The sequence below is a fragment of the Myxocyprinus asiaticus genome, chromosome 38 (genome assembly GCF_019703515.2).
Source record: "Myxocyprinus asiaticus isolate MX2 ecotype Aquarium Trade chromosome 38, UBuf_Myxa_2, whole genome shotgun sequence".
In the NCBI taxonomy this organism is placed as follows: Eukaryota; Metazoa; Chordata; class Actinopteri; order Cypriniformes; family Catostomidae; genus Myxocyprinus; species Myxocyprinus asiaticus.
Genome location: NC_059381.1, coordinates 23785990 through 23802928, shown reverse-complemented (window position 1 = coordinate 23802928; position 16939 = coordinate 23785990). Strand labels below are relative to the sequence as shown.

At 36.6% G+C, this 16939-nt stretch overlaps 1 protein-coding gene across 1 annotated transcript; it reads left to right on the top strand.

Moving 5' to 3' along the window:
• The first annotated feature begins 338 nt into the window (after window positions 1-338).
• Window positions 339-12144, top strand: LOC127428421 (alpha-1A adrenergic receptor-like). Its single transcript, XM_051676775.1, has 2 exons — window positions 339-1591; window positions 9269-12144. Exons 1-2 carry the CDS (start codon window positions 637-639, stop codon window positions 9838-9840), a joined length of 1527 nt encoding a protein of 508 aa, XP_051532735.1. The 5' UTR covers window positions 339-636; the 3' UTR covers window positions 9841-12144.
• The last annotated feature ends 4795 nt before the right edge of the window (window positions 12145-16939 follow it).

The window sequence follows — 16939 nt, the reverse complement described above, 5'->3', positions numbered from 1 at the left end:
CAGCATTACAACTCATCAACCTTGATATTGTTTGCGTGTTTTCCATATTTTACATCGCAAATGCTCCTAAGAATAGAGCAGTTGGCATGCACACTGGCATGCTGTCCTGGTGACATTGTATTGGATTACCTGTCAACACACTATGGGGCATTACACTTCTCGTTGTAATGTATATGATAGCCAAATATGCTCACAGGTTAACAGGCCGTGAAAATATTCAGCTTTGAAAGGTCTCTACGCGATTTACTGTTGTCACAATGCAAAACTGTGCATAAAGGGGAGGGGGTTTGGATACAGAGTGATCGGTGAATACAGGAGTGGTCAGAAAGAGCGCGCTGGAACACCGGTGGACACTGCGGAGAACTCACCGAACCGAGGAGAGCAAGTTCTGCCCATCACAGAGAATCACAGAGAAGACAACTGGACTTTATGCAAGGTATACGATTGTGGACTGTTCTTTTTTCTTATTTTGCGCTTGTTACGCAACAGAGCTCACGGACCTTTTGAAATTGGTCGTTTTCATTCCCATCCTTGTCTTTGGAAAACAAACAACAGTTTGCGAATTTAAAGCAAAGAAAAAAAAAAAAAAAAGAAAAAAAAAATCTTACTTTGATATGGAGGTGATGTACAGGCAAGATGAATTCTGACACAGACCAGGCCGTGGACTTGCTGAATAATGGTTCCGCGGGACTCCATGCAGAACTGCTTTCGCAAGTGCCATCCAACATCTCCAACTCGACCAGAGCAGGAAACGGGACCGAAGTGAGCTCTTTCAGCCTTGCTCGTGCAGTGCCACTGGGCATGGTTTTGGGCGCTTTCATTGTGTTTGCAATCGTGGGCAACATTCTCGTCATTCTCTCTGTTGTGTGCAACAGGCACCTGCGCATCCCAACCAACTACTTCATTATTAATTTAGCCATGGCAGACCTGTTGCTGGGCACAACCGTCCTGCCAGTGTCCGCCACACTAGAAATTCTCAACTACTGGGTTTTCGGGAGGATTTTCTGCGACATCTGGGCTGCGGTGGATGTCCTCTGTTGCACTGCGTCCATCATGAGCTTGTGCGTCATTTCCATTGACCGCTACATTGGGGTGCGTTACCCTTTGCAGTACCCGAGTATTGTGACAGAGAAACGGGCGCTCTTGGCCATGCTGGGCGTTTGGGTTCTTGCCATTGTCATATCCATAGGACCATTACTCGGGTGGAAAGAGCCGCCTTCAGAGGATGACACCGTGTGCCTCATCACAGAGGAGCCGTTTTACGCTCTCTTTTCCTCACTGGGCTCCTTCTATATCCCGTTGGCGGTCATTCTGGCCATGTACTGCCGCGTGTATGTGGTTGCTAAGAGAACCACCAGAAATCTCGAGGCTGGAGTGATGAAAGAGCGCATGGACTCCAGTGAACTGACTCTCCGGATTCATTATAAAGGCTCTTCTCATACGCAGGAGGACTGCAAAGGCCACACGAGGAGCTCTCTGACTGTGAAACTACTGAAGTTTTCCAGAGAAAAGAAAGCGGCCAAAACTCTTGGGGTTGTTGTCGGCATGTTCATCCTGTGCTGGTTACCGTTTTTCCTCGCTCTACCCATTGGTACGTATGATGTTTTATCTGTCAACACTAGCAAAAGACAAGTCTTTTAGTGGCCTATAGGTACACACCCCAAACACAGTGTCAAACTACAAATTAAACATTTCTTAATTTTTTATTATAGGGGCTATTGTGAAATCTGGGGGCACTAGGGCAAAATGTGAAAACTTCTTGAGATACTTTTGAGGCAGCAAGATGCTTTTTGAGTGACAAATTAAAACAATGCTCATCAAAATAACCACTTTAGAAAATTGTGCACCATTTCCTGTTCATTTAACATTTTGCATTTCATAACATCTCAAGTTTTCAGTAAATAAATGAATCTCCATTGTGATTGGATCAGTCAAGGTGCACTCAATAACTTTTGTCTTTGTGTCATCTTGGACATACACTGACACCTAGCGGCGTGGATGCAGCATCATTTAAAATCAATAGTTTTCAATTTCAGATGCCAGAGAAGAAATGTAGTATTTAGTATTCAGAAATTTAGTATTCACATAGTTACTTTAATCAGTGAGTGAAAGTGTCATACAGTTACTGAGATTAAGCGAGTAGTATTCGGCTGGTCATGTGATTAATGATGGCAGCCCCCATGTGCGGACCCTCTCCATGTAGAATAAAACAGCTTTTATAATGTCCGTGATATGACTGGAGTCTTCATTTTAATGTGAGTGGCCATGATTTCCTACATATATTGCAAAATTACAATTCATGTCTTTAGGAGTTCAACTTTTTTAATGAGGAAAGAATTACTGAGTGCACTTTTAAACACTCTTTATAACAAATCTATCCCTCACTCTCACAACACAAACTTTTGAAAAACATGTGTTTTTTGGGGGCCTTTAGCCCTTTCATTGTGGGTGGACTTATTGGAACGTGATTAAAAAACTTCAGATTTAACCACCTTGAACAAAACTGAAAATGACAAATTTGTCTCAAAATAATCTACATAAATTTGCAACATTTAAAAAGTTATTAAATGTAAGTATACCACAGGTCTGTTGAATACTTGAGATAAAACCCTGAACAATGTCTTAAGGTGTGGTAACCGTATAAGTGGAATAATTGACGATGGACTGTTGAATTATTGAAAAATAATGCACACCCGAGGTGCAATGGTCACTCCGCTTTGCGTTGTGGCCACATTACCACCTTGGGGTGTGCATTATTTTTCAGTAATTCAACAGTCCATCGTCAATTATTCCTTACATAAAATTTAATCAAAATCAACCTTTAGAAATGGCATTCAGTGACCTGATGGATCAGGAAACTTTTGCAGTGACAAACAGTTCAGGAAAGTGTTGTGGTAGGTTTTGTTGCTGTTTAGAATTTTTGGAGAAAATACAATCAAAAGTGCCTTTTACCACAAAGGGGCCTTTAGCCCCAAATAAATAGGCCTATTGTTTCATTTTTCTAAATCTTACAGGGGAGACCAGGCCTAGTTTTCACACTCTTCACTCTACTTAAGTGAATATTTCTCAGGGTAGATTTATGTTTGAAATTCAATTTCTTCATGGACACAAAGCTTAAAGTTTTGACTACAAAATCTATTGAACATTTGAATAGTTATTGCCCAAGGGAGTCAGAGAAGGATAACTTTGATATGATATACTAGCAAAGTAAAAAAATAAATAAATAAATTATATATATATATTTAAAATAGATGCACTGAAAATGACTTTTCAGCAATATTTAAACAGTAAGACCATTTCAAACCACAAAACAATTCATGAAACAGCAAAAATGGAAAAGTTAACAAACAAAAATATTGAACAATTTTGGCATAATTGTAATGAATGAATTGCATAAAATTGCAACATTAAAAAGGTGACAACTTACCCCATCCTGACATGAAATACCCTTGTCCTGACCTCATGGCAACCTTTTGGTTAAAATGAGATAAAAGAGTCCCAAGCCATACACGAACAGTCAATTTAGGAAGCCCCATTATAATTAATTAGGACATGACAGGTGATCTAACAATTTCAACAATGTGGAGTTGGACTTTGGGGAGACAAACCCATGTGACAAGCTCCAATACCATGATAATATCATTTTCCAAATATTTGTAGCAGTGTGTGTTATTTATGCAATTCATTGCCAATTGCAGCATTCCTGAACTGGATTATTGACAGCTGAATGCATACAATTATTGGCTATAGAATCATGCCATGTATTTTACATTACCATGCTTAAGGGAACCATGACTCTGTAGAGGCTAAAAGTGTTTAAGACCTTATTAAAAAATTGTCATGTAATGAACAGGCCCATTTTACTTACTTTCGTTGCAATGCTTTTTTCATGAAATGAAAGAAAGCATATTTTGTAATATTTCATGCATTCTGATTTTTTTTTTTTTTATATATATATATATATATATATATATAATAGCATTTTTCCTTGTGTTATACCATTTATTTTGATGTAGTAGTTACAAACAAAGCATGCAAGGATAGCATGTAAAGTTAATGTCATTTGAACAATCAAATTATTATTTTTGCCATTATCTAAAAGAATCAAAGCAATGATTTTACAGACTGAATGTCAGATTGAATGCAATCCTGTTGCCAAGAAAAATGCCATGTCTCCCACTTAAAGGGTTGGTTGGTTAATTCATGTTATGTTTGTGTTTACCCAGGTTGGTGAAGCAACAACCTGGGACAGTGTGTTGTGATACTTAACGTTTTACTCTTGTGTTTTACATTTAATTACTGAGGATCAACATTTATCTTGTAATTTTGGCTCTCTAATGCTTTTACATGAGAATTAAAAACAAGTTGACATTATGTCCATAGATAAGCAGATTTCACCTTTGACATAGTATCAAAGGTTAGTTTAACTCTTCAGTACACTGTGAAAAATGTCTGTAATTTTAATGGTAAAAAACTGTAAAATGGCTATAGAAATAAAACGTTCATTGATTAACGAATATTAACTGTACAGTAAAAAATTGCAATATATTTTAAAAGACAATACAGTGCTAGTTTTTACAATAAAATGTTGAAAAAATGATTTTTTCTAAATGTAAAAGTATGATTTTCCTGTATAATTAATGGTAAAAATGTACATTATGTTAAACAAGAGAGTACATGTACTTTTTACATTAAATTATTGTTAAAATTACAGTGAAAAACAATAATCGAGCGTTCCCACAATTCCCTGCGTGACCCAACATATTTCATTATATTTGATGGGAATAGTTATGTTTCTTCTTATTTTTAATATCAGTTATGTACATTGGGGTGTTCTGTGTTATATTTAATGTAGTTTAGTTAATGTTTATTGCATTATTTAAATTTCACATGTGTTACCCTGATGGTGTTTAGTGTTAGTGTGAGTGACACTGAGTACTGTATTTACATATTTATTGCCCGTTGCTCCTGGAAGAGTTTAGTGTTTGCATGGATGACAGCCAGTTGAACAGATGCAGAAGGTTAATAAGAAGGACTTAATTTATGAGCCCCATTTGTATTTTGTAATACGTACTTTTCTAAAGTATGAAGCCTTGAATTGTGTGTGCTATTTTGAATGATCAGCCCTGCATTGTTATATCACTATACTTTCCATCATCTCTGTGCTGCAAACCTGATGTGCCTGGTCATTTAATTCAGCAGTGGGTGGGTTGTCACAGAGTTGGTCATTTGAAACAGGTCCCTGTAGCTTGCTGAAGTCTCCTGGTGGAATGCACTGGAGATGCCAATGTCTTCAGAGCTCTCTCATTCCCAGGCTCATTCCCTATCTAAACCCAGAGGTTTGTGATGAGGTGTGGGAATATAGAAGAAATACTATTCCCACCATAGAAAAACTCCAATCTGCTCAGAATTTAAACACCCTCCGATATTCACTTTATGACCTTTAGGCTCTGCTGCCAATGACCTTATAAAAGGGTCATATTAGGAGATGGACAGAAATGTTGTTTCACCAAATGAGCATGGAAATATTTAGAAGGGTAAATGTATTCCATATGTTTAATCTTTGAGGAGTTGACTTTCCTTCTCCAAGTGCTCTTTGTTTTCAAATGCCATGTTAATTTAATTTACCTCCACATGGAGTCTGGAGAGAAACTGTTTAAGGAGAAGATTAAGTATTACTGGTTGCAGTCCGCCAATGGTTTGGTCATGCTTAGTTTTCAACACCCTTGTGTTCTGTTGAAACTGAACATGTAAAAATCATAATAGTAATATTTATATTTGATATTCACCTCTTCACCTCTCATAGCCTAGGAGGCGCTATAACAAGCACTTTTCCTTTTTTGCTAATATATTTGCAACCATATGGGCTAGATCTGATTCCCTGAGTCATTAGAAACAAAACGTAAAAATTCTGCTGCCATTTCAACTCCTAGATCGTTGGTCTGATTCACACAAAACTTTGCATATACAGTATAATCTAGATACCCTCATGACGAAAAACTATCAAAATATTTAGATTTGTCAAACTGTTTAAAAGTTGCTAGTTTCTCTAATCCTTATAAGTCTGCAAACACCATACTAGTTTTAGCCTCGGACGGCATGTCCACGGACTGCCCACAGTCGTTCTCTAACCATCTGATGCACATAGCACACAAAACTTGAAAACACTTTCTCGATCAACTCAGTGCAAATCTGATTGGCTGGTTTGATGGAACGACCGTGAGTAAACGCACACAAGACGTTTTATCAGTCCACCTGGAAGCTGAGTTGTGTTCACAAGATTCCGTGTTGAGAGAATGAGTGCTTTTAAGGATGAAATAATAACAGAATTTGCCCAAGTTTGCCAGGTTAGTGACACAAAATCTTTTAAAGATTTTCAGAGTTTCGTTTGAGGCATGTAACTTAAAGTTAAGCGGATATCCACGAGCAGAGCTGTATTTTCTGCTTTGTTTACTTAATTATGTCTGTCAAATTCTCTATATTGAGGTTTTCTGTGCTGTATACACATTTTCTGCTATTCTCCCGTTTGTTTTCTGTGCAATCGCTCATGGAGACTTGCGTACCATTATATAAATTATTTTGTCTGTCTTTTATTATGGTATGATACATCTCCGATAACCCCACCTCTAAACACCCCGTAATGACAATTTAATGACAAGACTCTATCTTTTATATTATACAGAATTTTCACAAAGCAACTCCTCTGTTGAGTCTTGGCATTGGGTTGTTGCCCAGCAGACATGCATGGATCATGTATGTTACAGTTCAGAAGGCTTGCAAACAGCAGTTTGCTTCACATTTCAGCGTAATTCATTTTCTCTTCTGTATGGAAAGATACTTAACAAAATAGAGTTTGAGAATACAGGTAATGAAAAATCAATGATCACTTTGCCACCAGGCCACATGAGAGTAATGTGCTTTCTCAGGGCGGTACTTACTATTTTGAGCAATGATTTCTACAGTCTTTATTTAATCACCAATAACCTAAATAAATCTACATAAAAATAAAATGCTCAACAAGGAGATATTACAAGGTTATAAAAAATTTGGGGGAAAAAGGTGTCTAATTTTCCCTATTAGTGAAGATTGTCTTAAATCACCTTGTGCCCTGGCTGAGATATCTGAGTGTCATGTGATCTAGAGAAAGTATGAGTGAGAACTTAACTGAATGGAACAATTGACTTACTGGCAGGCAGTCTGACCTGAGGCCTCACACCTGTGGTTCTTCTTGAAGTGTGGTAATGAACCAAGACTCATTTGGCTCTGGACTGACACGTACCTTCTCAAATTAGCCTAAATGATCTCACTTCACTAATCCACTCTGTTTCTGTAAACTAAAACGGTCAGAGTAAATATCTGTAGTTAGTAATCTAAAAAAAAAAAAAAGTTACAACCTTTGAAACTTTCAGATTAACAGGTTTTATTTTGTGTTGACTTCATTTAAATCATTTTTGTTTTTCAATTAGAAAAATGATTACTCTAGGACCAGAGTGAAGAAAAGAGCCAAATAAGGGTATGAGCTGCACATCATTTGAGACTGAGTGAAAAAGTGGTCAATTCCTCTGGGAAGAGTGAGTTAGTAAACTCATGAGCAGAGATGAGCAGCGATCCTGAGTCTGAAATGCATGATAGATCTCTGTGACCTTTTAAGTGTTCTAGAGACCAGTGGGAAAAGGAACCTAAGAAGGATTTTTATTTGGGAAAAAAGCACCTTTGGAACTGCCAACATTTTGCTGGCTGGTTTCTTTTAATAGTTTGAAATAAAATGGTAAAAGCAGCATCAATTTTCCTCGTAAGACAGAAGCATTTAAACTGAAGTTCTTAAAATTAGATTCAAGCATTTTAATGAAAGCTTAAATTGACAGAGTGCACAGCAAGGAAGAGGATATTTATGTTTAAGGATTTTGAAAAATTCAAAACAAAGACATTTAATGATGTGTAATAAATAAGATGTATTTAAGATTCTGCACTACTTCTAGGTCACGAATCAAATAAGCTAATTTGTGAAATTGACCATGTTAACTCCTTTGTACAAAAGGTCAGATATTCTTGCTTCCACTGAAGCATGCAAGATGCTCTTTGGAAAATGTTCAAATCATGCTGGGATAACATGAATCATCAGGTTTTGCAATAACTTGAACAAATCAAACGGGGACAAACCAAATTCTGAAATTCATGTTAATTAATCAATTCAGCTGTTTACTTAAATTGTTATGCTGATAATATACAGTAATTTGTAATGAATTTTCTTTGATAAATTAGAGAAATGTAAAATAGCAGCATTTTCACAAGTGATTTTAAAATTTCGAACCCCACTGCATCGCACTTGCTAATTTGTGCCCATGCATTTACCATGTTTCAGATAATTGTATAAGCATAGAAACTGTTGTACTTTGCATTTTTTACTTATTTTGATAGTTAAAGGGAAAGTTCACCCAAAAATGAAAATTCTCATCATTTACTCACCCTCATGCCATCCCAGATGTGTATGACTTTCTTTCTTCTGCAGAACACTAACAAAGATTTTTAGAAGAATATCTCCACTCTGTATGTGCAAGTGAATGGTGGCCAGAACTTTGAAGGTTCAAAGAGCATATAAAACCACATAAAAGAAATCCATAAGACTCCAGTGGTTAAATCCATGTCTTCAGAAGTGATATGATAGATGTGGGTGAGAAACAGGTCAATATTTAAGTCCTTTTTTATTATAAAATCTCCTCCCTGCCCAGTAGGTGGCGATAGGCACATAGAATGCAAACCACCCAAAAAAAAAAAAAAGAAGTGGATATTTATAAAAAAAAAAAAAAAAAAAAAAAAAGTTTTAAATATTGATCAGTTTTTCACCCACGCCTATCATATCGCTTCTGAAGATATAGATTTAACCACTGGAGTCTTATGGTTTACTTTTATGCTTCCTTTATGTGCTTTTTTGATCTTCAAAGTTCAGGCCACCATTAATTTGCATTGGATGGACCTACAGAGCTGAGATGTTCTTCTAAAAATCCTTGTTTGTGTTCAGAAGAAGAAAGAAAATCATACACATCTGGGATGGCATGAGGGTGAGTAAATGATGAGAGAATTTAAATTTTTGGATGAACTATTCCTTTAAGAGGAAAACCTGCTGAATTCAACAGATAGGATAGTCTGTCTTTAACCCAGTAAAATGTAGTTGATAAAGTCTGCCATCTATTGGTGAAGAATAAAAAAATGAGCATTGCACATGCAGAGAATCTACCAATGACCACCTACTATTTCCTCTTTGTTTTAGGGTCCTTTAATGCCAGTTTACGTCCTCCTGAGACATTCTTCAAAGTGATCTTCTGGCTGGGCTATTTCAACAGCTGCCTGAACCCCATTATTTACCCCTGCTACAGCCGTGAGTTCAAGCAGGCCTTCATTCGCATCTTGCGGTGCCAGTGTCAGCAGAGGAAAAAACAAGGGTGGAGCATGCACAACTATCGCGCACAAAACAGCTCTGCAAACCATTCCTATGCAGACACCAACTCCATTTGCATGAATGGCAGTCAGCAGACCCTGGCCTCAATGCAGCCCAGCCCAAAGTTCTTAAGCAGAGGTGTAGACTCTTGTCCAGCATCACGCCTTCTTCCAGGCTGGAGCCCCTGTACCTCCTCTTCCTCCTTATCTGGGAGCCCCTTCCCTGGTATTATTAAGGCCAGGTCTGAAGCGATGAGCCAGAGTCCCTGCAAACCCAGCAGGATGGGATTGCTGTTACCTAGTGGGCCCCATGCCAAAGGACCTCAGCATGCCAATGGACAGAATGGGAAGGGAGAGGCAGAGCATGGGACAAAATCCAGGCCCACACCTGAGACTACAATGTAGTCAACCTTGACTTTCATGCCAGTGATTTCTCTATTTTTAATTCTTTCTGGATAGATCTGATTGATTATTGTGGATATAAACTACAAAGGGGGGCGTCTTATGAATGTGTGCATTGTGATTTTGAGAGTTGTTGTAGCTATTGATATTAAACAGATGTGGTGGAAATCTCAACTCTTTCAAACCCTCTATGTGTATTATGTGTACATAATGTTGTACATTTGTACATTATGAAGAGTGTAAAGTTTATAAGTGTTTGCTGGCTGGGTGCACAGATACTGTAGTAATCTTTGCATGAATAAAGGGATGAGCTCTGAACCTGCACATATTCTGCACAGCTGTGAGCATCAATTAAAAAATGTGCTCACTGGTCTGTTAACTTCCTTTTAATTATTTCCATTTTTGATCTTCATGTTATCTTTGCTAATTCTTAATGTCGGGCCAGTTTTATAATAATGCTTATTGGGCTGGAAGATTCTACAGTTAGATTCACAGTTAGAGATAAATCCATGATGCCTTGTGATCTGAGGTTCAGTAGGTGAGGGCGCTCCCCTGTTTGTTGTCTAAACAGATTTAGCTTTTCTGGGTCATTACAACACATTTTATAAACAAATGAACGGATGGCATGTGAAGCTAATATATAATAACAGAATTCAAAACACAAATCAACTTGTATTAAACACACTGTGCATACTCTGAAAATCTGATCATTGGTTCTTTGTTAAACATCTAATACCAGCCATTCAGTGGATTTAGAAGGAAAATATTTTTACAACAACATTTCATTAAATCTTAATTGTCTATTAATTTCAGAAGGAATATTCTGGGTATAATACAAGTTTAGCTCAATTGACATTTGTGGCATAATGTTGATTACCACAAAAAATAATTTTGACTCGACCCAGAAGCAAAAATCATAAACCCAAAAAGACTGTAAAAATTGTGGTATAAACAACTTTACAGCTTAAATAATACATGAGTTTTAACAGAAGAATTAATGTAAGTGCTTTTATCAAATTAAAAGCTTCACATTTCTGTGTTTAAACCATAAAAAATTGACCCCGTTCACTTCCACTGTAAGTGCCTCACTGTAACCTCCATTTTTGCTTTTTTTAAAGAAAAGAACGGACAAGTCAAAAGTAATTTTTGTGGTAATCGGCATTATGCAAAAAATGCTGTTGATTGAGCTTAACTTGTATTGAACCTCGAATATCCCTTTAAGGGGAAACATCAGTGGTATTAGAAAAAAAGAGTGTGTTTTTGTGAGAACATGATCATTTCTCCTAAGATTTGTTTTTCTCCTTAACCCTTGAACATTTTATTTACTATGTTGACCATTTATAATGTTTCCCTATATTTAGAGACTTATTGTGTGTTAAATTGTGTGCTTTAGAACATAAAGACTTACTTCCATTGCATTTCCAGTGCATATGCACTGCTGCTTGTTCAGTTTCCTTAATTAAAATGAACTAAATGAACACTACTCTAGAACATTTTGTCACAACTTGAATTTATTGTTTTCTATCCATTTCAATTTGTAAAATGTAAGTTTACTTAATTTATTTAAGTTGCGACTAAATGAATATTTTTGAGGTGTTATTGTGTCATTGCTGAAACTGGGCAGGGGATTTCCATTTGGGGTGAACATTTTTTATTTATTTTTTTAATTAGGTGTTATGCATTTTTTTAGCAAGATGAGAATATGAAGAGATTTGTTTATGTTTAATATTCTGTTATATTGGTATTTAAAAAGAGGGTCTGTTATGCTGGAGTTTTGGGGGTTACCGTTTTGGTGAAGAATGGCACTTGTGCTTCAGTTGAGGATGGACTTTCACTTTCAAGGGGATCTTGATTTAAGAGCTGCTTAGCTCTATGAGCAATTACTGTTAAATTGACAGTGCAACAGTTTCACTGTTCTTTAACTTGCTCACCTGGCATATACTGATGATTATTCAAATAAATAAATTAACTGAATAAAACCTTAGTATATTGAGTTTGAATGAAATTGAGTTAAAACTACTATAGTACATTGATTTGACTTAATCCAACTTAATTATGTTGGCTCAAAAACTGTCTTAATCTGAATGAAAGACATTAAATTGCTAGTAAAAACATTCTAAAATTCAATTAAGTAAGAGTAATGACTTCATTTTCCGAATGTACTGTTGGTCTAAAGAAGAAATAAATGTAATTTGTGAAGGCCCATGATTGTGCTTTATTAGACCTCAAAACCAAGTCTTTTTTAAGTGTTCACCCGACATAAAACATTTAAAGCTGATACCTTAAGCAAAATACTAAATACATTCAAGGGTGTGTATTAGTACAGTTGTTATGTCATTCATAGTATACTCACCAGTTTTTTTTTGTTTTGTTTTTTGTTTTTTGTAATCTGATTACAAAGTAATTAGTAACTGTAAACTAATTACTTTTTCTAGGTAAAAGCCAGTATAACACATTACATTTCAAATTCAAGTAATCAGATCCCAGTTACTGACTTATAATTAAGTTGTAATTGAACATGGACAACGTGTTCATAGGTAAAGAAAAGAAAAGACATAAAGAAATGAGAATAGATAAAATTATTGTTTTTGTGTTAATTCAAACAATGTTTTAAAAATAGGCCCCCCTTTGCAGAAGTGATAATAAGTGCTATACTAAAAAGTTTTAGGCAGTTGTTCATCTGGTTTCGATTATTCCCCAGAAATTCTGTGATCAAATGAGGTGATTATATATTTAAAAGGTTGGTTACTTTAAAACTGAGTTCTAAACCATTCTTCACTCAATCTTGTAGTAAATTATAGCAGAAAAAATGCCATACAATAGAATATTTTATTTATGAATGCTTTTCTAACAACATGAAAAAAAAAAGGGAAAAAAAAAAAGAAGTCACTTAAACTCAGAACAGCTTTTTATAGAATGTGCCTATATAAAATAGTAAAATGATTGATTACTGCTGTGCTCTAATGGATAAATATTGAATATATATATATATATATATATATATATTTTTTTTTTTTTACTTTTAGCTGTATCAGCCGGGTGAATAAAGACTGCTGTTCACTTTCAAATTTGTATCACAGTGCACTGGTAGTCAAGTTTCTCATTTTAATTTCTTTGTTTACTTTCATACTTCAAGTACTTCTATTGGCTGTCAATGTCCTGGTAGCAATGCTTATGATGCTATTCAGTGTGATGGCCTGCTGGCCATTTTGGGGGGATTTCCATTGGCACTGTCACTATATTTAACTATCACATGTATCACAAGACCCTGCATGAGCATACCAGGATGTCACACACACACACACACACACACACACACACATGCAACCAGACATCTGTTGCTATCTTGGTTCTTCCCTGTCCTTTTATTTTCACTGGTGGACATTCAGTGCTGTCAGTGGAAAACGAGAAGTCACACACTAAAAATATATGTGCCCCTTTGTAAGCATCCCATGTTAAGTTTTACAGCCAGTTTCTTCTTATCAGCATGTTTTATGGTTTTCTGTCATGCCAGGATCTACCAGGTGGCCCAAAGGCAAGCCAGAGACAGCCATGGAGCTTAAGGCAGTATGAGCCAGGACTGTCTGCCATATCATTCTCATAGCTCCTAACACATCAAGTTGCCCAATCGGAAGTGGGTGAAAAAGACTGCCAAATCCCTGGCTGTCATGTAAGAGAGTATTCCTGTGCTGCTGGCCTCCTTTAGAGCACCAATGTTGCACATTAACGTTGTTAACAACAGTCACACATGCAAAGTAGACAAACAAAACAAAATGTGTGCCCTACAAACAATTGCCATGATAGCCATAGTTTCCACCAAAATTTAATTGTTATTTTTAGTTAGCCTACTATATTTATTGCTACTATGATAAAAACCATAATTAACTGATATGAAATCTCCCTTAAACAGTCAAAGATGCTCAAAATTGCCTATTTCTGTCATTATATTTAATTTCTTCTTTTGTCATTTTGAAATAGTAGTAACTATGATTTTTTGGAAATATAGGTACATAAAGCATTCACGTCTTGAAGAACTTGAAATTTCAAGTTGTAAACTCAGAATTGTATTCGACTTGACAGTCATGACGTCATGTAAATATGGCAGCAGCCTCAACCTTTTTTAGGTAGTGAGCACATATTTCTGTTTGATATGGCATTTTATTATGCTATCATTAACTGGAGCATTTTCTTTGTTCTTAAACATTTTGCAAAAACATATACACTTATTATTTTTTACAAAAAAAAATAAATGTGCAGGTTGTTCACTTTTCTTAATTAAAATTAACTAAAGCAACACAATTCTAGAACATTTTATCTTAACATAAATTCATTATGTTAAATTCAATTAAATTTGTAAAATGTAAATTTAATTAATCCATTTGAGTAAGGTCTACATTAATATTTTTTGTTGCATTGATGAAACTGGGCAGGGGATTTCCATTTCCCAGCATGCTTTGCAGGGGACTGGATGGTGTGAACAAATGTTGAAACTAAGTGTTATTTTATGCATTTTTGAGTAAGATATATAGGAAGAGATTGTTCATGTTAAATGTTGTGTTATATTGGCATTTAAAAGGATTGTTTGTTAGGCTGGAGTTTTTGATTGTTACTATTGTGGTGAAGATTGGCGCTTGTTCTTAGGTTGAGGATGAACTCTCACTTTTGGTGATGTTTGATTTGAGTGCTGCTTAGCTCTGTAAGCAGTTGCTATCAAACTGATAGTGCAACAGTTTCGCTGTCATTAAACTTGCTCACTTGGCATATACTAATGGTTAATCAAATTAATTTATTTGGACCAACTTAAGACAATTAATTAGATGTTATCTAATTTGTTTTACAAAATGAATTTCAGTTTGTATAACTAGAACAAGTCAGTTCAAACCGTTTATTTTTTTGTTGGAAAAAAATATTTAATTGCGTAGTAAAGTTTTCCACAATTTAATTAAGTTCAGTGAATTTTCTTTTGTGTGTGTGTGTGTGTGTGTGTGTATAAGCAGTTGCTATCAAACTGACAGTGCAACAGTTTCACTGTCCTTACACTTGCTCACCTGGCATATACTAACAATAAAAAAAATTACAAAAATATTCATTTGAACCAACATAAGACATTTAAATTTACATTAGACCAACATAAGAAAATAAGTTTGATTAACCTAACAAAGTTGAGTTAAACCAACTATAGTAAATTGATTTGACCTAATCCAACTAAATTATGTTGGATTAATGAAACTGAATTAGCCTAATTAGAAGTAATTTAATAAAATTTATTGTAAAAACTTTCTTAAATTAAATTAAGGTAATAAATTCATTTTTTGAGTACATTGGTGCATAAATAAACTAATGTGATGATAAATATTTTGCTGTTATCAACAACAAAGCTGTTTCGGCCAGAGATCTTCTATAACTATAGAACAACCTCCGCGTTTTTACCAGAATCAGAATCAGCTATAAATCAGCTTTATTGCCAAGTATGCTTACACATTCAAGGAATTTGTCTTGGTGACAGGAGATTCCAGTGTACAACAATACAAAAACAATACAAAAACAGCAGCAAGACATAGATAATAATAAAAAATAAAAAATAGTTATACACATACGTACATACACACACAGACACACATATGCATACACACATACCCATACGTAGTGCAGTCTAATACAATCTGTTATGTACAGTGCAAATGTTTTGTTTTTTTTCTTCAGAGGAATGAAATGGCAGAAGAGGTTGGATGTGTTGGATAAATATAAAAAAGACTAAACTGTGTATTGCACATAGTTATTGCTCAATGGGGCAATTTAACTGTTCATGAGATGGATAGCCTGAGGGAAAAAACTGTTCCTGTGCCTGATGGTTCTGGTGCTCAGAGCTCTGAAGTGTCGGCCAGAAGGCAACAGTTCAAAAAGGTAGTGGGGAGGGTGAGTGGGGTCCAGAGTGATTTTTCCAGCCTTTTTCCTCACTCTGGAAGTGTATAGTTCTTGATTGGGGGGGGGGGTGTCAGGCAACCAATAATCCTCTCAGCAGTCCGAACTGTCCTTTGTAGTCTTCTGATGTCTGATTTCGTAGCTGAACCAAACCAGACAGTTATTGAACTGCAGAGGACAGACTCAATGACCGCTGAGTAGAACTGTATCAGCAGCGCCTGTGGCAGGTTGAACTTCCTCAGCTGGCGAAGGAAGTACAACCTCTACTGGGCCTTTTTCACAATGGAGTCAATGTGTGTCTCCCATTTCAGGTCCTGTGAGATGGTTGTGCCCAGGAACCTGAATGATTCCACTGCTGCCACAGTGTTGGTGGGTTCCTCCTAAAGTCTACAATCATCTCCACCATTTTGAGCGTGTTCAGCTCAAGGTTGTTTTGACTGCACCAGACAGCCAGCTGTGCAACCTCCTTTCTGTATGCAGACTCATCGTGATCTCGGATGAGGCCGATGACAGTGGTGTCGTCTGCAAACTTCAGGAGCTTGACAGAGGGGTCCTTGGCGATGCAGACATTGGTGTAGAGGGAGAAGAGTAGTGTGCAGAGCACACATCCCTGGGGGGCACCAGTGCTGATTGTACAGGTGCTGGAAGTGAGTTTCCCCTGTCTCACAAGCTGCTGCCTGTCTGTCAGAAAGCGGGTAATCCACTGACAGATAGACATGGGAACAGAGAGTTGGTGTAATTTATTCTGGAGTATAGCTGGGATGATGGTGTTGAAAGCCGAACTGAATTCCAAAAAAGGATCCTTGCATATGTCCCTGGTCTGTCCAGATGTTGCAGGATATGATGCAATCCCATGTTGACTGCATCATCCACAGACCTGTTTGCTCGATAAGCAAATTGAAAGGGATCTAGAAAGGGTCCAGTGATGTTCTTCAGGTGGGCCAACACCAGTCTCTCATATGATTTCATGACCACAGACGTCAGGGCGACAGGTCTGTAGTCATTAAGTCCTGTGATTTTTGGTTTCTTTGGGACAGGAATAATGATTAAGCGTTTGAAGCAGCATGGGACTTCACACTGCTCCAGTGATCTATTGAAGATCTGTGTGAAGATGGGGGCCAGCTGGTTAGAACAGGATCGAAGACACGCTGGTGAGACGCCATCTGGGCCTGAAGGGGGG

Excerpts from the sequence above, each read along its gene's own strand:
- LOC127428421 (XM_051676775.1), top strand. The coding sequence starts at position 637 with ATGAATTCTGACACAGACCAGGCCGTGGACTTGCTGAATAATGGTTCC. Across the intron at positions 1,592-9,268 it reads TTTCCTCGCTCTACCCATTG|GGTCCTTTAATGCCAGTTTA; the intron begins GTACGTATGATG and ends TCTTTGTTTTAG.